The sequence below is a fragment of the Rhinopithecus roxellana genome, chromosome 14 (genome assembly GCF_007565055.1).
Source record: "Rhinopithecus roxellana isolate Shanxi Qingling chromosome 14, ASM756505v1, whole genome shotgun sequence".
NCBI lineage: Eukaryota > Metazoa > Chordata > Mammalia > Primates > Cercopithecidae > Rhinopithecus > Rhinopithecus roxellana.
The window spans coordinates 82422723-82445999 of record NC_044562.1 but is presented as its reverse complement, the minus strand read 5'-3'; the positions used below and the strand labels follow the sequence as shown (position 1 = coordinate 82445999).

Sequence of the window (23277 nt, the reverse complement as noted above, 5' to 3'; positions counted from 1 at the left end):
ATTGTGACTGAGGACTGGTGATATCATTACTATAGTAGAAGTATACTATAAGATAGCAAATTTGGGTAACTGATAAGGAATATTGCAAAAGGAGAGTGGTAAAATGTTCAACATCCAACTGATCACGGTTGGAAGTAAGAAATAACTCTGGAATAGAGAAGGGCAGTACATCAGGGTTTTATAAAAACAGCTTTTATAAATATAAAAACTTCCTTACCTCAAATTCTATGTCTATCAATAAACTTCCAAGATGTAATCTGTTCCTCTAGGTAAGGGGTGGCAAAATGGTTTGAGTGTTAAATCCAACTAATTGGTTGTAGATTACGAAGACGTGTAGGATGTTACCAATAACAGAGCCTCTCCCTCTCCCCAACCCAGCCCACCTCAGGTGGGCCAGGAGAGGAGAGAAAATAGAGGTCTGCTATGTATTTGTCAGCGAGGCCCTAGGACAGCCTAAGAGGAGGAGGGTCCTATTAAAAGGTCTCACATTCCCCCTACACTACACAAATAAAAATAACCTCTCTGACTTACACTTTGAGTTTGATTAGAATCTACCAGTTGTTCACAACTTGATCACTCCTGCGTGAACTGAAGAACAGTTTCTAAATGCAAACCTGAGTTCTAATCCCTGTATTAGGTATTTCTTTCTGGTGCAGACATCCTAAGACCTAGAGCCAGCTTCTCTCTCTGTCTCTCAATAACTCGAAATTGCGGTAACTTTAGATTGCAAAGGACAAGACTCGATGTGGACAATACAGCTGTATTACAAACATCTCATCTTTATGGTTCGAGGTGATGCAACGAAAGCAAGTGGAAACACTTTAGCTTGGGTTTAATGTATCTTCCAGCATTTCCTCCATGATTTCCTGTCACATACCTCTTTTTCAGTCCCTCTGAATGACACACAGGATTGTGAACATATCCTATGTTTTTCTGCCTCCCTGACTTCGTTCACATTTTCCTCTTCCTCTGGAACACACCGTCTTCACTTCTGCCTCTTAAAATGCAATTTATCCTGGTTCTTCAATCATACCTGTTTCTTAAATCCTACTTTTTCTTAAATCATACCTTCTTTACAAAAAGGTCCCCCAACTCTCCTTATACTGTCTCCTACAGCATTTTTATTTGCAATTCTAGTAAGGAATGTAACGCATTTTGCTTTGTATTAAGTCATCATAGTCAGTATGCTTGCCTTGTCTTCCATAGACTATGAGAAACTTGAAAAAAGGGACCATACATTATTTATCTTTGTGTTTCCCACTATGCTTAGCACTTGCTGGCTGCTTAATGAATATTCATTATATTGAATATATGCAGCCTATGAGTTAAAAGAAAAAAAAATGTGAGATAAAATTTGATGCTTATGAAACTTCAGCTCAAATATCATTATCTTTTGAATAATATGGTTCGTAAACAGATCTGAAGATAGTATTTTACTAACCACATACGTAAGGATGATTAAAAAAATAATGCAGTCTCATCAACAGAAAGCAGGCATAGTCTTTCTAGGAAATAGCTGTAATATCATTCACTGCTTTTGGCTTTTTTTCCTCTCTTAAACTTCACAGTAGGGATAATGGATTTAGTCAAAATAAACTTTCTCATTGTTATGAGATAGAATAGCACATCACAGCATTCAGTAGCTATGGCACTTGACATGAGACTGCGCTTCCTCATGTTCCTAGAGATTCTCTTAGATGTACATGATTGCTCTACTTCTGCTCTGTCTTCATTCAGCAGCTGTCATCCATCTGCTCCACAAAGCCAATTCAACAGAGCATGACCCCTGAGCACATTACTTCAATGTGTGCAGAAGGGCATTGCTTTGGAGGGCTGCTGCTGACATGCTGCCCTGCTCTTTTGTTCCAAGTGTGGTAATAAAGCTGCCATCTAGGATACTTGTACCCAAGCCACAACATGAGTTGCAGGTCTCCCAAACCCCTGACATCTCAATCTCCTCCAGGGCCCCGGAAGGTGAGGGGAAAGAGTTCACCGTACAGGGCTTTGGGTAGTTTATTGTTGCCACTGTGACCACTGAACCACAAAATTCTGTGTGTCCTCTGAGAGACACAAAATGAGCTTCCAGTGGCCTACAGCATCACTGAATGGAAGAACAAACATGAAATCCAATGAATATGCTTAAAAGTAACTTACTAACTGCTGATGGGAGGGTATCTAGAATTCCTTTCTTAATATCAAGTAATTGAAGAAATAAAGTGCTGTGTGAGGGAAGGAAAAACAGTATCTACAGAGTAAGAAAAAAAGTGGAGGAGGCCGAGGTAGGTGGATCACCTGAGGTCAGGAGTTCCAGACCAGCCTGGCCAACATGGTGAAGCCCCTCTCTACTAAAAATACAAAAAACAGCCAGGCATGGTGGCAGGCACCTATAATCTCAGTTACTTGGGAGGCTGAGACAGGAGAATTGCCTGAACCTGGGAGGCGGAGGTTGCAGTGAGCTGAGATAGCGCCATTGCACTCCAGCCTGGGTGACAACAGCAAAACTCCATTTCAAAGAAAAGGAAAAAAGGTGGATTCAAGCACAGCGAAGAGAAGAAAGCCTCTGATTTTGTAAGAATAATACTATGAAAATAACAAATCTGAAAAGATTGCAGGAGGTTATTTCAGTGTTGCCAAAGAATATCATTATTTGTGGCCGGGAGCGGTGGCTCACGCCTGTAATCCCAGCACTTTGGGAGGCCGAGGCATCACGGTGAAACCCCGTCTCTACTAAAAATACAAAAAATCAGCTGGACGTGGTGGTGGGTGCATGTAGTCCCAGCTACTCGGGAGGCTGAGGCAGGAGAATGGCGTGAACCTGGGAGGCGGAGCTTGCAGTGAGCTGAGATTGCGCCACTGCACTCCAGCCTGGGCAACAGAGTGAGACTCTGTGTCAAAAAAATAAAAAAAATTAAAAATTATATAATTATTTGTATGACTAAGTTATAAGCTGTCAGTATTGCTCTCATGTAGCTATATAGCTGGAGAAATTCCAAGTTCATGTAAGTGAAGAGGTAAGATACCAGGGCAGCCAGGTGTTTACTTCCACTTAGTAAGTTAATCTTGGCTACATCTACAACACAGAAATTCTCCAGAGGATAAAGTGGCTCCCTTGAGAATTAACTTACATACTTTTGAAGAATTCCCTTTCTCTGGAATTTAACATTCCAGTAGAGAGAAATACATCAACAACACATGAAAACAGTAACATCGTCTCTTCTGCAAAGAAGGGGACATTGTATATGCTCAACTATATACCTAATTTTTAATAAAAGTTAAGCTGGGCGCGGTGGCTCATGACTGTAATCCCAGCCCTTTGGGAGGCCGAGGTGGGTGGATCATGAGGTCAGGAAATCAAGACCATCCTGGCTAACACAGTGAAACCACATCTCTACTAAAAAATACAAAAAATTAGCCGGGTGTGGTGGTGGGCCGCCTGTAGTCCCAGCTACTTGGGAGGCTGAGGCAGGAGAATGGCGTGAACCTGGGAGGTGGAGCTTGCAGTGAGCCGAGATCGCACCACTGCACTCCAGCCTGGGCTACAGAGCAAGACTCTGTCTCAAACAAACAAACAAAACAAAGCAAAACAAAACAAAATACCAAACAAAACAGGTAATTAAGCCAATCTTTCTTCAGAAAATAAACAACTAATCAAAATACATGTTTCTACACTACCAAATAAAGATAACATACGAAGCTGAAAAAGAAAATCCACTAACCTCAGATGCTGCTATTTCAGTGAAGGTATTTAATGCTTGTTCAACATTAGATTTCTGTTTGGTAGCCATTAAGCAATAGTTTTCCATTATGCGAAGCTGTACGTGACCCTGAACAGTCTGAGGTTTTAGTTCCTTAAGAAGTTTTTCTGCTGTTCTTACTGCCAATTGCACAGATTCTTGCTTCTCAGTTGAATTACTGTATATAATTAAAAATAAATCACTTATGTCTCTTACTCATGATACAATTCATTGAGATTAGAATTGGCTTTTGCACAAAAAAGCTCTGGGCATTCTTTTATACTCTTTTTGTCATTCATTTAAAAGTAATCTTTTGTGAAGAATGTCACTCATTCTCTTCTAATACAAAGTGAAGCACAGTTACAATGCATTTTAAACAAAATTAATAGGGACTCAATAAAACACCATTAAGCATTAATTTCCTCTAGAATGAAGACAAAAGTTAGACAATATCTACATGTTGTAAATGTGTGCATTCCAGCAAATATAAAACTATAAGTAGAATCATAAAATTAACATACATCTATTCAAAAAGTGAAAGGAAAGAAAAGGAGGAGGAAAAAGTGACAAATACTGTATTATTTCATTCTATGTTTAATCCATTTTACATACAGGAAAACTGAGGCTCAAACAGGTAATTTGCTAAACGTCACGCAGCTAATAAGTGGTAAACCTAGGACCTGAATCTAAGTTCATCAGACATATAAAATCTACTCTGTTCTCCTCACCACATTGCCTATCAGACTCTCAGAAATTATGTGTGTCAAAAAGTAATTTCAAGTGCAATTTGAATATTTAATAGCAATTTTCTTGTTTTATACACACAAACACACACATATACACAAATCAATTAATAAAAGGAAATTAAACACTCGAAGTCCAATCACTAAAGCCACTGGTCTTCTTCTCAGACCTTAGGCTTATCTTACCTAAAACATGTCACGCTGTTGACTACCATTTTCAAAGTTCTTCTCCCTTGGCTTCTGTAACACTACACCGCTTTAGTTCTCTTTCTACCATGTTGATTGCCCTTTTCTGACCTTCCTTCCTCCTCCAGATCCCTTAAATGTTAACAAACTTAACACTGAGTTCTCAGATTTTTGTTACTTCATTCTACCACTTTCAAAGAGGCCATTCATGGAGTTCCAACTATGCACTCTGCAGATGTCTCCCAAATCTCTATCCCTAGCTGTGACTTCTCTTCAGAGTTTTAGTTTTGTATTTTGAATTGCCTGCAGAAGATTTCCACTTGGATAGCTTATAGTTCCATAACAGTAATGTTACCTCAACCTTCCTAAAACAACCATACACATGTCACTTCCTTGCTCTAATTGGTCTCTGTAATCCAAGCATTAAAATCTGTCATTGAAATCTCTTGGCAATATAGTATTAATTTTCTCCTGCTCCTCCATGTATCTTCCCCTGAATACTATGCACTGCTATGATTCCTATCAACTCTGACAATACTTAATATCCATGTAAATCCATTTATGCTTAGTTGCAGATTGAAAGGTTTCAGATATTGTCTTGCCTCTTAAGTAAATTACACACTCCTGAAGGCAGGAATTACCTCATATTCCCTTTATGTCCTAATACATTCCCCACATGCCTTGCCCAAGTCTAAAGAGAGACAGGCTACTAATGCAGGTTGATAAATAACCATTGACTAGCAGTATACCACACTAACAGCAGTCAGGACTCAGTCTAAATCTTGTCTCCATCATTACTATCACATTAAACAAGTTGACTCAGCTTATTTTGCAATACTGTTGTAGAAAACAAATGAGATAGTGCATAGAAAGTAGAGAGGACAGGGTCTGGAAAATACCTATCATTTGTTGTATAGAGGACAGGGTCTGGAAAATACCTATCATTCGTTAAGTAGTTACTATTATAGTGTGGATAATTTTTGCCATAGTTGTCAAATTCTACAATTAGGGGAGTGTCTTCATAACATGTCTATTATTATCTAGGAAACCTAAAAACATTTCATGCCTGTTTCAGAGAATAGTTATGGTAGCAATAACTAATCTATTGAATAACTATTCAATTTGCTAAAATAACTATTCTCTGAAACAGGCAATGAAATGCCTATTTATTTTATTCATCTGCCCTTTCATTATTGCTATCCTAGAATTTAGTTCTTCTGTATAGTATCCTGTTTATTATCTCCAACAAGTGTTTTTTAAAAAAGGATAATATGTCAAATAACTCACCCCAGGTCTCCATCCAGGTTTTCAAATACTTCACCTCCAATAGTTTCATTATCTGGATTCAAACAGATTTCTATCATATTATAAAGGGCATTTTGGCCCCAGTCACGATCTTTCCGAGCTTTATTAAAATGTCGAAGGGCATCATTTGGTTCTCCAGTGTACCTTGTTAGATGTTTAAAAGAATTATTTATTTCAATCACTGACTACAAAACTTATATTAGTTTATAATCTGTCTGGTAAATAAAACTGATGAACTATTTTGAAACGTACATTTTTTTTTTTACTACAAAGCAAAGCTTATTCTACTTGATTTACAATGAGAAAAAAAATTATGTAGCATTTATTTGTCAATAGATTTACCAAAGATATAGTCCTTTACAATACTGAAATCCTGGCTCCAACTTTGCTCTGGAGTTACGTTTCTCAGCCATTGAGAAAAATCTTGGGACATCCTCGAGTTTTCCACATCTTCTTAGGAGATCAATCAAACGAGATAATGTCATATAATTATCTGGAAATAAATAATACTTCAGATATGGGCAACATTTTATATTGTTTCTTTTGTTGGTTATAATTCTACTTCATTAGCGTATAATTTACTTATATAAAGTACATTTTAAATATAAGTAAAAAATGCCTCAGGGTATAAGTCCCTAAAGACGCTGTATGGCCAACTAGATGATCTACTAGATGATATAGTTTGGGCTGGGTTGGTCACATCTACATAGGCAAATCTGGAAAAATGCATATTTCTTGTAACTTTTCTACTGTTTGGGGGACCACAACCTTAGAGAAACAGCCTCTACCTAGGTAATCTAGACTTTCAACTGTGTAGTTCAGGAATACCGATTTAATTGCACAGGGCAAGTTCACTGTAGGTCTCTGAGAACCCCTCTCCTACTTACTCTTGCTAGGAAGGACGTGGGAACAGTACAATTGACAAAATAATGTATGGGGTGGGCAATAAGAAATTTTTCTCCAGTCTCTCTTTGATATGTACATGTAGCTAACATACCATATGCTAACTTACCATACTAGAACCTTAGCATATTAGTTCCCATATTTTAATCCTGTTTCACCTTCTTCTAAAAAAAATTAATTCATTAATTCATTCCTTTGATCTCAGGTATAATTTCCTGGCAGGTTCCTAGAAAGCCTTCTCCCAATTCTATCTAATTCTCTCTTATCACTAACAAACTAAGTTTGAGAATAATTTAATAAATCTTTTTTAGGATTGTAAAAATAATGTATAGACACTATAGAAAATAAGGAAAAAATATAAAAAGTATAAAGAAAAAAATCAATATATTTCCAGCTAGAGATTAGCACATTTTGGTGTGCTTTCTTTCATATATTTGAAAACCAACTGATATATAAATGTAAGCAAAGATACGTTATTTCTTTGTTTACATTCATACAAAATTGACGTTTATTTACATATATACAAAACTGGAGTCACATTTGGGGTTTTGATTTTGATTGGTTTTGATTGGCTTTAATGTTGATTTTGATGAACATTCAACAGTAAACATTTCCCCATTGTCATTAAAGAATCTTCCAAAACATGATTTTTAATGGTTGCATAAGGGCCTACTTACTGATGATTCACATTATTTATTTCTTTATAGTGGTGTCTTTTAGATGTTTGGGTGCTCAAGTTTCAGTTAGCACAGGACTAGGGATTTGTAGGGGACTTGCAAAAACCCTTACATAGGCTATTATCAACATGTTCTTAGGTTGAATTTCTAGAATTAAAACACAAAAACAAAAAAGCTTGTTTTAAAGCTATTTATCCTTGACTCTATTTTGCTATTTGAAAAGAGATGACATCATGTAAATCCAGCAATTTTCCTGAGTATATACCCAAAAGATTAAAAGCAGAGACTCAAACAGGTATTTGTACACCAATGTTCACAGCAACAACCTTCACAACAGACAGAAAAAGTGGAAAGAGCCCAAATGTCCATTGCAGTTGAATAGATAATCAAAATGTAGCACGTACCTATAAAGGAATATTGTATATTGTATGTCAGCCATAAAAAATAAGAAAATTTTGACATACACTACAACATGGATGAATTGTGAAGACATTATACCAAGTGAAATAAGCCAGACACAAAAGGACAAATGGTGTGTGATGCAGCTTACATGAGGTGCCTAGAATAGTTAAATTCATAAACACAGAAAGTAGAATGATGGTTGCTAGAGGCTCCGGGAAGAGGAATGAGGAACTGGTGTACCGACTTACAGTTTGGAACGGTAAAAAAGTTTTGGAGATGGGTAACAGTGATGACTTACAAAACAATGTGAATGCATTTAATGCCACTGAACAACACACTTAAAAATGGTTAAGATGATGAATTTCGTGTTATATACGTTTCACCACAATACAAAATATTCTTTAAAAAAAGAACTTCTGGAAACGCTGTATCTACTCAATTACAGGATGTTAAACTAATACAGGTTGATAGTATCGTTTGTCCCCTTGACACACAATCTTGAGTCCAGAGATTCTGTTCATCACACCTTTTAGCATCACTAAAAAGGGCACAATAAGAATATGATTTCAGAAAAAGACAACTCAAATACTGGTCGTGTCGTTTAGCTATGTGAATTCAAACAAATTTCTCAAATTCTTTGAGTCCAATCCACTTATTTTCTTAAAATAGGATTATAATATTGACTGTAGGAATGCTGCTATATAAATAAAGCCACAAAAAATATTTATAAATTATAAATGTTATTAATAATATTTATACTTCCAAAAATTTTGATAAGAAATAGAATAACTACCCCATAATAAAGCCACAGCATCTGGAAGCTGTACTGGATTAAGGAAGAACTAAAGGTTAAAATTTCTGGTTAAATTTTTTTTGCATGATAATGCTAGTATTGTCAACATTGGGAAGGCAATTTCTAGAATATGTCTTATATACTATTGAAATGTATTCATTATTAGTTCAAGTTATAATTTCCAGTGACAGATTAAATTACATTCACTTGTCTTTTGGTTAACCATGACATTTGCAAATTTCTGCACTTAAGAAATCCATTAAAAACTAAAATGTGTATTACCCTCTAAAAAACTTAGCTGGTCCATCTTTATTGATGGATAGTAAGAAGATATCAAAATAGTTATAGGGTGATGAGATGTGGCAAGCATACAATGCTATGGTATGGTATTACAAAGCACAGGATTCCGAACTTTGCCTGGAGGAGTCGGGAAATTTCACATAGGAGTTGACCTTTGAGCAGCCTCAAGGATAGGAGGAAGATCTTACTAGACAAAGGCATTCCAAGTAGCAGAAGGCATGCGCCAAGAGGGAAGCAGAGAACAGTGTGGGGAGTGTTCATAACTTTGATATTATTAAAGTGGAGGAAGAGGGATAAGAAATATAAATGGTCAAATAATTTGGGGCCATATTATTATTAAAATAATGCTATGATGTCAGATGTTACCCTGAAGCACTATCTTATATTTTAAGCAAAGGGATACCTTCTGATTTTTAGAAGTGATATGCTAGTCCTTTGATGACCTGGAGCAGCCAAAACCTAGAGGCTGGAAGATGAGTTGGGAATCTGCACTAGTTCAGATGAGAAGTGATAAGGGTCTTCATGAGAGCAGTGGGTTAGGATACGACAGACTGGATGTGTTAGCTAGCTATCAAGCAAACAGAACTAAGGAGACAGGTTAACCGATTAGTATGAAGGAAGGGGAAAGCTCAGGGCGATCTGGAGATTCTGACAGAGAAAAGGGGCAATCTGTCATGACAGCAATAATTAGATCTAGAAGATGAATTTTTCAGCTACTTAAATTAAGTCAAATTTGTACTTAATTTAAGTAGTTAGCTTATTACATTTACATTATAATATTTAGCTTATTACATTTCTGAAATAAGCTAAAATAGAGCCTTAATCTAAAGTACAAGATGAGTTACTGAGGATAAACAATAATGTACACATAAAATGAATGTAGATACATATGTTTTAGAGTAATTCCAACAAAATAGATCTGTGGATAAGTATGTAAGGTACTAGTAAGAATAAGGCATACAACACAAGATTAAAAACTCTTAAGATTAAAAATATCACATAGACAATAAAAATTTACTGAAAATTTTGTGGTTGTTTCTGAGACCGAGTCTCACTCTGCCATTGAGGCTGGAGTGCAGTGGCGTGATCTTGGCTCACTGCAACCTCCGCCTCCCAGGTTTAAGCGATTCTCCTGCTGTGTTTTTAATTGACTTGGTGTTTTACAGTCGTTCACTGATCCATTCAACCAATAAACATATATGTTGCCACATTCATGTGCGTGGCATTTTGTCTGATATTGGGAATATAAGATAAATATGGTGAGTTCCCTGAACTTGAGGAGTCTACAGTCTAATAAACAACACAAAAATGCACATATTTTTAGTAAAATACTATAAGTAATAAATATGTATGGACAAAGTAACCGAGGATTAGGGTTACCAACTCATTCCAGTTTGCCTGGGACTTTCTGTTACCGTGGGAAATCTCGCATCCAGGAAAACCCTTCGCTCTGAGGCAAATCTAGGATGGTGGGTCATGTTACCCAGCATCACCTAAGACATTTTTTAATGTAGGTGGTGGTAGTGGGATGCAGATTTACTTTTGTATTTTCCCCCAAGAGGGATATATTTTAGATTATGTGTTTGGAAAGAGAAAAGAGATAAGGAAGCTAAAGTTCATTTTAGGCAAAAGGAAAAAACCCAAGCAAAGACTTGGAAGCATGGTTGTATGTCATTTGGTGTTGCTGGAATACAAGATCCTTATATTGCATTTATAAAAAATTGCTTTTATATTTGTTTACAAACAGTCCAAAGCAGTCAGTCTACTCAGCCAATTTTTTTGGGAAAAAGGCTGCTGCCAACTAACAGAAACTTAAGTGAAACAAAACCCACAAGACACATGAAGGCTTCTTCAAATCTTAGAAAACTATAATGTGTGAGATTCTTCAAATCTTAGAAAACTGTAATACTTTTAATGACTTAAGAATATTCACAACAGAAGAAGTTTGTTTTTTTAAGAAATAAAGTTAGATCATTGTCTCAAAGGGAAAGACTGTGAAATGGGAACCGCTTGAGATAGAATGAAAATATTATGTATATTACTTTCAAATGGTAGTTTAGAGAAGAAGAATAAGAGAAAACAGTGTGGAACACAAGGTAGAAATGGCAGGGAAAAAAACGACACAAGCCTGAAGAAAATAAAAGTAGGTTTGGGCAATGTGGGTGGCAAGATGAGCCCATATTTTGCACCCAGGGTGAGTGGAAGAGGTGAGATGGTCAAGTAATTCACAGCATTCTTTTAAGTAACATCTAAGTGCACTCTGGAAAAGACAGGGCAAAAAACAAACGAAATGGCCTCTGGTAGTCCCAAGGTGGAAAAAAAATTAAATAGTAAAAATAATAAAGAGAAAGTATTGATATTACTGTAAAAAACAGATCATATTTTTTCCTTTCAATTTTTGTGCTAACTGGGGATATTTTATTTCTAAGTATGAACTGATGTTCTCTAAATTCAAACGTCTTTTTATTAAAAGCATTAGTAGAGGTAGCCTGTAGAGCATATCTAGTTCTTTGAGTTGCCCTGCTTGAAGGATTGCCACCTCTGTGTCTCTGTGGCTCTAACCAGGCAGCTCTGACTGGGGTTTAGAAGAACTGAAACACAGCTCTAGGACTTTCTCTGCCATTTCCAACTCTTTTTAGTAACACAGGTAGTAACATACAGTCATCTATTAGTCAAACAGTTCCCACCTCTCTTTCTTCTTTTCCTCTTTCCTCTCTCCCTCCGTCCCTGCTTCCCTTTCTTCCTTTTCTCCCTCACTCTTCTTTCCATCCAGTATTTGTCGAGTACTAACTAGGCCAGGTATCCTTCTCAATTCTGGAAACACAGCAGTGAAGGGCAACGTTTCTGGTCACTTGATGCTTCTGTTCTATGATTTATAGTTTTTTTGGTTTTGTTTCACAAGGGCTACACAGAACCCAAAAATCCTAAAAAAAAAAAAAAAAAAAGCCAAACCCCAAAAACCCAACTGAATAGAAAACAGGATAAAGGGATGGGGAGCAAGAAGTGGTGCTACTTGATGTAGGCCAGTGAGGGAAAGGCATTCTAAGGAAGAAGCAGCACCAGAGCAAAGGCCCAAAAGAAAATGAGGCAGCAGCCAGATGGACCTTTGGGAGGAGCACATTCCGGGAAGCAGAAACAGCAAACAAAAAGGCTCAAGGCTGTAACTGGCTTGGGCTTTTGCCTACCTAGTTTCTGTTATTCCTTTCTTCTTTACTATCAGAATTCTGATTTTATTCTATAGGGTATTAGATGCAGCTAAAAGATAACGGTTCCCACCTTTTTTGCAGCCACGGAGTTGATATTACTAAGGGTTGGGTTTTATTTTTTTGCTGGTTAAGCCCTTTCGTCCAGCTCTGCATCCACCTTCCCCATCTGGGCCCTGGAACATCAATGCCCAGCACCGCAGTGATCATCTTGAACCATGAGGTGATGCTCAGGCAAGTCAAAGTAACAACGTAGAACAAAAAGAGAGAAGGCTCTGGTTTCCTGAAGATACCACGGAACTGCCATACCAATCCCTACACAGTGTACTTTTAGATTTCTTTTACAGACAGAAAATTAAAAGCCGTGCTTTTTTAGCCTAGAATTTTCAGGGGCATCTCTGCCATTTTCAATGAAAGCATTTCTAAAGTCTTTGTAGGCTAGGGATGGAAACAGAGATGAGTTATGACGATGTTGCAATAATCTATGTGGAAGATGGCAATGGCTTAGACTAGGGTGGCAGTAACAGAGGTGGTAAAAAGTGATGGCATTCTAGGTGTACTTTGAATGTAGCACTAACAAGGATTTGCTGATAGACTGGAGGTGATATATGAGAGAAAGATGAGACAAAGATTAACTGTGAGGTCTGGGCTGGCATAACAGTGAGCAGTGATGCCACTCACTGAGGTGAGAGGTGGGGCTGGAGCAAACTTAGAGGGGAGGGAAAGATCAGGTGTTCTATTTTGGACAAGTTAAGCTTGAGATACTCCTAGACATCTGAGTGGGAATGCAAAGAGGCAGAGGTGTACATGAGTAAGGGCTGCAGATAAATGTTTAGGACACATCAGTACATACATGGGATATAAAGCCATGCAGCTGGACAAAGTCACCTAGGGGGTGAATATATAAAAAGAAAGGAGGTTCAGGAACTGAAGCTAAGAGTGTTCTGATATTTAAAGGTCATACAGAGAAGAGAACTCCAACAAAGGAGACTGAAACAGCGGGCAATGGGGCAAAAGAAGAACCGAGTGAGTTTAGGATCTCAGAGACAAATGAAGAAAGTCTTTCATTGTGGAGGGGGATAAACTGTGCCAAATATGATGACAGGTCAAGTCAGCAGAGAACTGAGAACTGAATCTGATATGGCGGTATGGGGGTCACCGACCACATTGCAGAAGCGACTTCCCTGGAGTGCAGCAGTGGATGAGACAAAGTGAACACAGCATGTTTGAAAATCCTTCAGAGAAAAATTTGTTGTCAAGAACTGAAGACGGGCACAGTAATTGGGAGGGGATGAGAGTTAAGAGTTGATTTTTATTGACTGATTTATTAGAGCAGGAAGATGTCACAGCACAGTTATATGTTGATTAGCAAAAATTGAGAATTCAAGAGAGAGAACCATAAGAGTAAAGCCCTTTGGTAGGTGAGAAGCTGGACAAAGGCGGGATCACAGCCTGGGGAGGACAAAGGCTGAGGAGTGGGTAAATTTAGCGACAAAGAATGGGGAAGTTCTCTTCCAGGTGCAAGTATTCTCTTAGTGAAGTAGGTGGCAAGGCTTTTAATTGTGGGCAAGAAATGGGGCAAGGGTGTTGGAGGTTTGTGTTGCAGGAAGTCAGGGATCCCGAACACAGGGACTGGTTGAAGCTGTGGCAGAAGAACATAAACTGTGAAGATTTCATGGGCTTTTATTAGTTCTCCAAATTAACACTTTTATAATTTCTTATGCCTGTCTTTACTGCAATCTCTGAACATAAATTGCGACGATTTCATGGACATTTATCACTTCCTCAATCAATACTCTTATAATTTCCTGTGCCTGTCTTTAATCTCTTAATCCCATCATCTTCATAAGCTGAGGATGTATGTCACCTCAGGACCCTGTGATGATTGCATTATCTGTATAAATTGTTTGTAAAACATGTGTGTTTGAACAATATGAAATCTGGCCACCCTGAAAAGGAACAGGATAACAGTGATTTTCAGGGAACAAAGGAGATACCATAAGGTCTGACTGCCTGCAGGGCCGGGCAGAACAGAGTCATATTTCTCTTCTTGCAGAAAGCAAATAAGAGAAATATCGCTGAATTCTTTTCCCAGTAAGGAATAACCCTGGGAAAGGAATGCATTCCCAGGGGTGGGTCTATGGACGGCTGCTCTGGGAGTGTCTTATGCGACTGAAGATAAGCGATGAAATACGCTCTGGTTTCCGGCAGTGCCCTCAGGCTTGCTAGGATTAGGATATTCCAGCCTGGCGAATTCTAGTCAGACTAGTTGTCTGCTCTGGAACGCTGTTTCCTGTTAAGATGTTTATCAACGATAATGTGTGCCCAGCAGGACATGGAACCTCATCAGTAATTCTAATTTCACCCTGGCCTTCTGATCTTGCTCTGCCTCTCTGCCCTTGTGATCTTTTATTGCCCTTTGAAGCATGTGATCTTTGTGACTTACTCCCTGTTCACATCCCTTTCCCCTTTTGAAATCTCTAATAAAAACTTGCTGGTTTTGCGACTCAATCAGCATCATGGAACCTACCAACAGGTGATGTCACTCCCGGAGGCCCAGTTGTAAAATTTCTCTCTTTTGTACTCTTTCTCTTTATTTCCCAGACCAGCTGACACATAGGGAAAATAGAAAAGAACATATGTTGAAATACTGGGGGCTGGTTCCCCCAATAGTTTTCAGGAGACAAGACAAAGTGGGAAAAAATAGAATCAATGAATTCATTCTTGGAATACAGTAGGATTGCCAGGTTTGTGCTCATAATTTAAAGTGAGACCAGTCAACAGTGTTGCATTTTCCTTATGGCCATTTCAGCTATTCAAGCCCATGTGTGGAATAAGTAGACAGTCTGATTCAACCAGGGATGGAGTTTGCCCAAGGGCAAAACGACTAAACAGAAGAAAAAGGAATAAGGGAGGGGTGACTGCACTCAAAAAATACTATCAGTGGGTATTTACCTGGCTTACGTTCTAAAAGCTGCTGTAAATGAAACACCGCTTGTTCATAGTCTTGTTTTCTGAACATGAGATCAGCCATCATCTATAAAGATAAAAGTTGGTTCTAAAAATATTGCCATGTGTTTTACACAACATATTCTTCCAATCAAGATTTAACACTAGAAAAACATAGAAGATAAACATGAGGAAGGGGCAGCATTTTATAAAAAGCAGGAATTTAAGGTTCAAGCCCACCTTGAGCAGAATAACTTGGAGATCAGTGTAACAGAAGATAATCAAGGATGCAAAACAGATTGCTCTGCTTGCAAAATTGTATTTTTAGCAAAAAATATGTTCCTAGCAGTTGTTTTAAAAACAGAAATTTGAAAGGATTTGCACACTGTATGTGCTATTGTAGAAAAGATAACTCACTGAACCTGACTAAAATAACAATGAGAAGATTCAAAAACAAAACAAAATTTAAATCATAACTATTTTGAAAAATTAAAAATGAGCAAGACCTACTGAGATTTTTCTTATTATGTGCTGTAAAATGCAGATTTCATATATTTCTTTTTAACCACAATAACTTTAAATAAACCTCACAAAATGTCATCCACATAGCTGTCTGCACAGCTAACAAATATTTTAGTCCACGTAAAAATAAGAAAAAAAAAACAACCAAAATTCTATTCAAAACAGAACATCTCAGACTGATATATGAAGTTTTTTTTCCCCTGTAACTCCAAAAATTCCACCCAAACTCTTAAATATGTCCACCATTCCTAAGTACTTAAAAGTTAGTTCTTAGCAAATTAGTGTTACCACATGAACTCCACCTAACCAAGCATCCCCTTAGGCATAAATAAAAAAGTAACTAGACCCAAAAGGGCATGTAAAAACCTGACCTAGGTTTATCTTTCTTATAAATAAAACCCTAATGATTCTGGGTCTTTATTGGTAAAATGTAGTAATGTTAGAAAAACGTTATTTCTTCCAAAAGCCAACATGAGCCATGTCTCATCATCTAGTAGTAGTTCCACGGGGTAAAATTTAAAACTTATAAAACACAACTGCTTTTGTTGTACTGAAGTTCCTTGGACTGACCATGGTAGCAGCTTCATTATCCTGGTCACTCTGAAGCAGTAAAGCACACTGCCGCAGGCAGGAATCAGGGTCATCTTGTGCCAGGTATAATCGTGCCAGTTCCAACATAATCTGTAGAGTAAAAGGCTAGATTCATCAGACACTGTATAAAATAAAAAGTGAATGAGGAAAATATGTGGACACAGATTAAACTTTAGTTGACCAAAAGTCATTGCAATAAAAATGCCAAGTATAATAGACAAAAAAAAAAAACCCATAAAAAACTGTACGTATACCATCTCTATTTTCTCTTTCACTAGAGAAAAAAACAAAGCAAGCAAGCAAACAAACAAACAAAAACAGAGAAATAGGTAGTAACTCGCTTCAAAAGTAAAGCGACATAATGCATTGTGAAAAGAACACTGGTCTTAAAACCAGATTGGACTCTAGTCCCAGCTCCTCCATGACAGGGCCAAGTCAGGTTCCTTCTACATCTCTTAATCTGCTTTCTCATTTGTAAAATAAAAAGCTTCAAGCAGATAATCTCTAAGGTATGCCTCAGATTTAAAAGAAGGATTTCAACTCTTTTAGCCACCACTGAAAAAGGTATCTGTTTGGTTATGCCTTGCTAAAGGTTGTTTTTGCCATTTATCTGAAAAAATTATATTAATAAAAATGTTCAAATTGGTCATTAAATTCTAGAGGACAGCTGTCTCTTGTACATGATCACCTACTTAAGTGTTTAGGCATTAATTATTTTCAAAAATTAATAATCTCTCCAGATCTTCTCAGATCTTGACAGAGTTAAAACATTTTAGTTTTTATATAACCAATCATGTATGTAAGTGAGCTACACCGAAATTATCTTTACATTTATTCTCCCACTGTGCCATATGAGGTCATAGATTCAGCCTAGCCATTTTTGCATCCTTAGTACTAAACACCAACTGAAATACAGAGTGTACAACAGCTGTTTAGTAAAAGGAACTGAATTATCTAAATCCAGATATTTGTGATAGAGAAATTATTTAAATTATTTTAAAATAATTTCATGTATTTTGATAAATTAAATTGATAAAATAAATTAATTTGAAAATTATTTGTTATTTTGATAATTAAAAACATAAATATTAAAACAATTTGCAGGTTGCTTTATATTACTTATTCCATTACAGTTTTTAAATTGTAATGTTCTTTTTTTTTTTTATTTTTTATTTTTTGAGACAGGGTATTGGTTTGTTACCCAGGCTATAGTACTGTGGCATCATCATGGTTAACTGCAGCCTTGACCTTTTGGGCTTAGGTGATCCTCCTGCCTTAGCACCCTGAGGAGCTGGGACTACAGGTACATGCCACCATGTCTGGCTAATTTTTGTACTTTTTAGTAGATGAGGGTTTAGCCATGCTGCCTAGGCTGGTCTTGAACTCCTGGACTCAAGTGATCTGCCTGCCTTGGCCTCTCAAAATGCTGGGATTATAGGCATGAGCCACTGCATCTGGCCTTAAACTCTAATATTCTTAATGTAAGGCATCATGTAAGATTTTGAAAGTTTTCGAGGAATAATATTAATCTTTTAACTTATATTTTTGTTATATTTCTCTGTAAATCTCCTTCTTTTTTTCTATTTTATTTTATTTTTTGAGATGGAGTCTTGCTCTGTTGCCCAGGCTGGAGTGCGGCAGTGTGATCTTGGGTCACTGCAACCTCCACCTCCCAGGTTCAAGTGATTCTTCTGCCTCAGCCTCCCAAGTAGCTGGGATTACAGGAGGCACCCCCACACCATGCTGGCTAATTTTTGTATTTTCAGTAGAGACAAGGTTTCCCCATGTTGGTCAGGCTGGTCTCAAACTCCTGACCTCAGATGATCCACACGCCTCGGACTCCTAAAGTGCTAGGATTACAGGCATGAGCCACTGCACCCTGCCTACATCTTCTTTTAAAACAAGCTGGTAAAAATTTTACATCTGAGGAGATTAGAGGACATCTGGAATAAAAGGTACTTAAAATTTTATAAAGGTACTGACCTTATTATCTGTTTCACAGTGAACCAGAGCCTCTCTATAAAACTTAATTGCTTTTTCATAGTCTCGCTGAGCAACAGAATGTTTTGCAATCTTTGCACAAATTTCAGCTGCTAAATGTTTCTGTGCAGGAACTGCATCTGGCTGTTCCATCTGAACACGTTTTAGTACCCGAGCTTGTAATTCTCGAGCCTAGAAAAAATCAGGATAAAAGGAATAAAAAAAATAAAGAAAGGAAATTAAATTCTCTATAACTCACACACAGCATAATTTTACAGATTTATTTAAACATTACAAACCCTTGATCTAACAAATCCTGATCCAAAGAAAATGTATTCTTGAGATCTCAAGCATGTACGTGTTTGCAAATGAGCCAGCATGCATATATCTTTCCAACAAAACACTTACGGAATTACTGAGTCTTTTCCCACTGTTACAAGCATGTGTATAAGAAGTGCACTAAGGAGGAAATACAACCTTGAAACAAATACAAAGAGATAGGGCCTTCCTCAGGGTAAGAATGTAGAGTAGATTGTTAAATTGGAAGAATATCAGCCTTTCCACCCATCCATCTGGTTTCTGGAACATTGAGATGTTCCTTCAATAAATGGTAAGAACTCCCATGTTTTAGGTCTTCAAAAATAAAATTCACGTTTCAGCTATACATAATGATTCACTAATGAATGCGTTCATTTAACAAATAGTAAATGCCTACCACATGCAACATATTATGCTACACACCGGGCACCCTTCTTGGGAGTCTTGTCAAAATGTTAGCAAACAATTGCTTTGAAACAGGTTTTCTTTTTTTTTTCTCTCAAGCCAGAGGTTTAGAGAGTCATAACAGCATTCTCTTGCAAATGAAATAAAAATATAAGTGTATATAGCATGTGGTTAACATTAAAACTGTTTCATGAAATTTTTATTTTGGTTATATTAATATGTGTTTAAGTATGTCAGTATATGTACCTTTGAGTGTTTTGGATTACACATATGCATACATCTGTTCATGTTTTTACATAGCTATACACATATACACACACTCATGCATGTGCTCCTAGTAAAAAACCTGAAAACAATTGGTTTAGATAGGATGATCTCTGTCTTGCAGGAAGGCATCCTTGTATCCCTGAATTCTTGTACCTCTCCATATCAAGATGTCCTCCTCTGACATCACTTAGCCAACAGGAAAGTAGAAAGCAGGGAAAGACCCTGGGGCCCATTCCTAGCACCTCAGGGGTAAGGGTACCATCCCAAGGACACAAGTTTCCAGGTAGCAGCCTCCAATAATTTTGTTAGAGATGTCCCATCACTTATGGCCCTATACTGTTTTACATCTGGACTCTGAATTGCAAGTGTAGGAAAGAAAGTGAAAATTAAAGAGAAAGTGGAACAAATATTGGTGACAGAGGCCCCTGGCAAACTGCCCCCAGAGGACAGTTGTCCCTTTTCAAACAAGATAAGTGGAAAATGCTATTGCCATGGGAGTACATAATAGAAAACCTAACTCAGTCTTGGAAGTCAGGTGAGAATTAAAAGAAGGGCTAGTAGTTACACCCTGGTGAGTTGGGGAAAAAGAGATGGCATGAAGAGATGGAATGGCTCATAGGCATTAGGAATCACATGTGAAGGAAAGATAATAAGGGATATAAGGGATACACGGTTTGATAAAATAATTAGAAGAAAAAATGGCTGGAAAGATATACAGAATATACAACAGGTAAGCCTGTTAAATAATCTACATTTTATCCTAGAGGCCATGGGAAGCTACTACGTTTATAAGCATTGGCATGACAGGATCAGGTTGTCTTTGGGAATCATCACCCTGGTGGCACTGTGAAGAACTGACTAGAGGGAAACGAGACTGGAAGAGGATGGGATCAATCAGGAGGATACTTCAGGACTGTAAGCAAGAAATAACGATGGAGTCGGCTAAAAGATGACAGAGAGGGTTACAGAAATGCAGAGTTACTGGAAAAGTCTGAAATGTTTAGAAAGCAAAATTCCGAAGACTTGAGATTTCCCTAAATTTACCATTTCTGTCACTGCCCAAAATGTTTAGCAACTTTGCAAAAACACTATGACGGACCCCTAAGTTACATAATGTGGAGAATTAAGCTCAATAAACGGTCGCTGAATAAATGAACAGAAAATATCAAAAACTTTGACTCCACTTACAGGTTTCTGTTTAAATTGCATCTTAAGATTTGTCTCTTTGTCATTCAGAATATACAGCATTGTCATCATTGGGAAGAATGTTATAGTTCCTCAAACCTTATTAAAGATGAATAATCCCTGGGCTCTAACATATGAACTCAAAACTGATTACAGTTTGGGGTGCTGGTATTGTCTAGCCATGGCATGCTGTTTTTTGATGTTGCTTCATATGTCTGCTTTTATAACACAGGGCCTCATATGACCACGGTGACTGGGACTAATGATATTCATAAAGGAGTGAACTAAGCTAAATTTATTTCTAAAATGTTTTAAAAGTCTACACTTACCAAAGATTACACTTTCCTTCTAGCTTCTGATAGCTAACCTATTGCTGGGTGCAATTCTCTATCATGTGATTCAGAAAATAAGAACTAAAATGTACCAACAATTAAGGACAAGACATTAATATTGTTTAAGATTACATACTTCAATGATATCATAAACTTAGATGGATATCACAGAATCTAATAATCCAAGCTCAATTCATTCACAACTAGGACAAAAAAATTGTGGGACTTTCTACTGAAACTTGGGTAAGCACCCACACTCATGCACATACACGTGCACACACACATACACATGCCCCTGTCGGTTAAATATCAAAACCAAAACACTATAAATTATTTGCAGAATGCAGAACTCTTCTGGGTACATGGGAATCAAGTCGAAAGGTGACTAGTACAGTATCCCGGAAAGCACAAAGGGTTAGGACTGAGGCATCTGCATTCCACTTCAAACTCTTCTAGTAACCAGCTGTATAATCTTAGACAAATACTCTCTGTGGGAAAATGAGCACAGTAATACATAAACTGCTTGCTTACCTCAGAGACCTGTTGCTTCCAACATACCACAGGAGCTCACAGACACAGGATAAATAGAATGAGATAAAAATAATGGAGGTCTTTTTTAAAAAATATCAAGTATGAGGAAGGCAAGAGATCATTTCACAACTAGACAACTGCAAAACAAACCAATATTATGGATCCCATCTGGGGAACAGTAAAGTGCCTCCAGGGAACTTGGGAAGTAAGATTATCCCTCTCAGAAGTAAGCTGCAAAATCAACACAAAATAGATAGAGAAGACAGGCAAAATTGCTTAAATGAGATGGAGAACCTAGAAGATTTACTTAAAAATCTTCCAGTGTCTGATACTGAAATAAAATATATCACATTGTGTTCCCTATAAACAAACTTTCAAACAACTAATTTAAAATGCCTGACAACAATAATGGAAAAGGCAAAAGTAGAATAACAGAATTTGAATAAGAAGAAATGTGTGTTGTAATGTAGCTAACACTGAAAAATAATAAAAGGAGGTATAAATAACACAATAATAAAGGGTAAAGTGGAATAAGAATAATTTAACTCATAAAAGTCAAGAAAATTCAGAAAAAAATAAATTGTAAGATGGCAAATCCAAATATAATTCATAATTATATTAAATGTTAAAAAATTACAATAGATTAAGATTGTCAAGAAAAAAATTATATGCTGACAGATCTTCAACAAAAGGACACGGAAAATTGAAAGTAAAAGAATGCAGGAGATATACCATGCTAAAAGGAAGCTGGACTTAGCCATATAAACACAAGACAGAGGAGATTTTAAAGCAAGAAGCATTACTAGAAATGAAGAAGGCCATTTTATTATTTTAAAGAACTTAATTCACCAGGAAGATAGTGTAATTCTAAATCTGGATCATTCAATAATGTATCTTCTAAATAAATGAAGCAAAAATACATAGAACTAAATGGAAAAAGAGAAATCCACAATCACACTGAAAGACTTTAACATCCCCCTCATACAAACAGACCAAAACTAAGAAAACAAATAACAACCAAACCCTAAGAACAGGGAAGATGTAGAGAAATCAATCAACAAATCCGACCTAATTGACATATGGCTGAACTAAGTATTTATTAGGTTGGTGCAAAAATAATTGTGGTTACAGTAATGCTAGAAACACATTATTTCAAGTTCACATGGAACCTTTACCAAAATTGATTATAACGTGGGATGTAAAGCAAGCTTCAACAAATTGCAAAGGATTGAATCATTCAAAGTATGTCTTGGCCCAGCAGAAGTGTACTAGAAATCAGTATCAAAAAGATAACAAGCAAATCAGAACTCCATAAAAATTGAATGCTACACTTTTAAATAACCCACTGGTCAAAGAACCAATCAAAGTGAAAATGAGGAAATGTTTTACACTAAATAATAATAAACTTGTGGAATGCTGATAAACCAGTGTTGAGGGAGAAATTTATTGCTTCAAATGAGTAAGAAAAGAACAAAAGCTTGAAATCCATTACCTAACATACTATTTCAAGAGGCTAAAAAATAAAATAAAATAAAAATTAGTAAACCAAACCCAAAGAGTGTAGAAGAAATTATGAGGTTAAAAGAAAACATTTCATGAAGCCAGAAAAGGCAAACGTTGACCCTTCAAAAATATTAATAAGATAATGAACCCCTAGCATAATTGATTATCAAAGAAGAAAAATAAAATTACTAATATCAGGTTTGTAAAAGGGGACCTTTTTCACTGCATTTGTAGACATTCAAAAGAAAAGATATAATAAACAAGTTTATGTTAATACATTTAACGATAAACTGACTACTTAAAAAAATCCAAAATGATATAAGAAGCAATTTGAAAATGATCAGTCTGAAATCTATTAAAAACTTTCCTTCAAAGAGTTGGGTCTCAAGGTCTGGAACACTGAATTGTTCCAAACATCAAAGAATTAGCAGCCGGGTGTGGTGGCTCA

General features: G+C 36.8%; 1 protein-coding gene across 2 annotated transcripts in view; it reads right to left on the bottom strand.

Moving 5' to 3' along the window:
* TTC21B (tetratricopeptide repeat domain 21B) overlaps positions 1–23277 on the bottom strand; it is an 81667-nt gene that overhangs the window by 11159 nt on the left and 47231 nt on the right. For both annotated transcript variants that reach the window (XM_010365301.2, XM_030916622.1), the window contains 6 exons: positions 18292–18480; positions 16288–16398; positions 15202–15283; positions 6311–6461; positions 5951–6112; positions 3717–3912 (listed from right to left, as the gene is read on the bottom strand). In XM_010365301.2, the coding sequence (XP_010363603.1) occupies positions 3717–3912; positions 5951–6112; positions 6311–6461; positions 15202–15283; positions 16288–16398; positions 18292–18480 (891 nt within the window). The remainder of the gene's footprint in view (positions 1–3716; positions 3913–5950; positions 6113–6310; positions 6462–15201; positions 15284–16287; positions 16399–18291; positions 18481–23277) is intronic.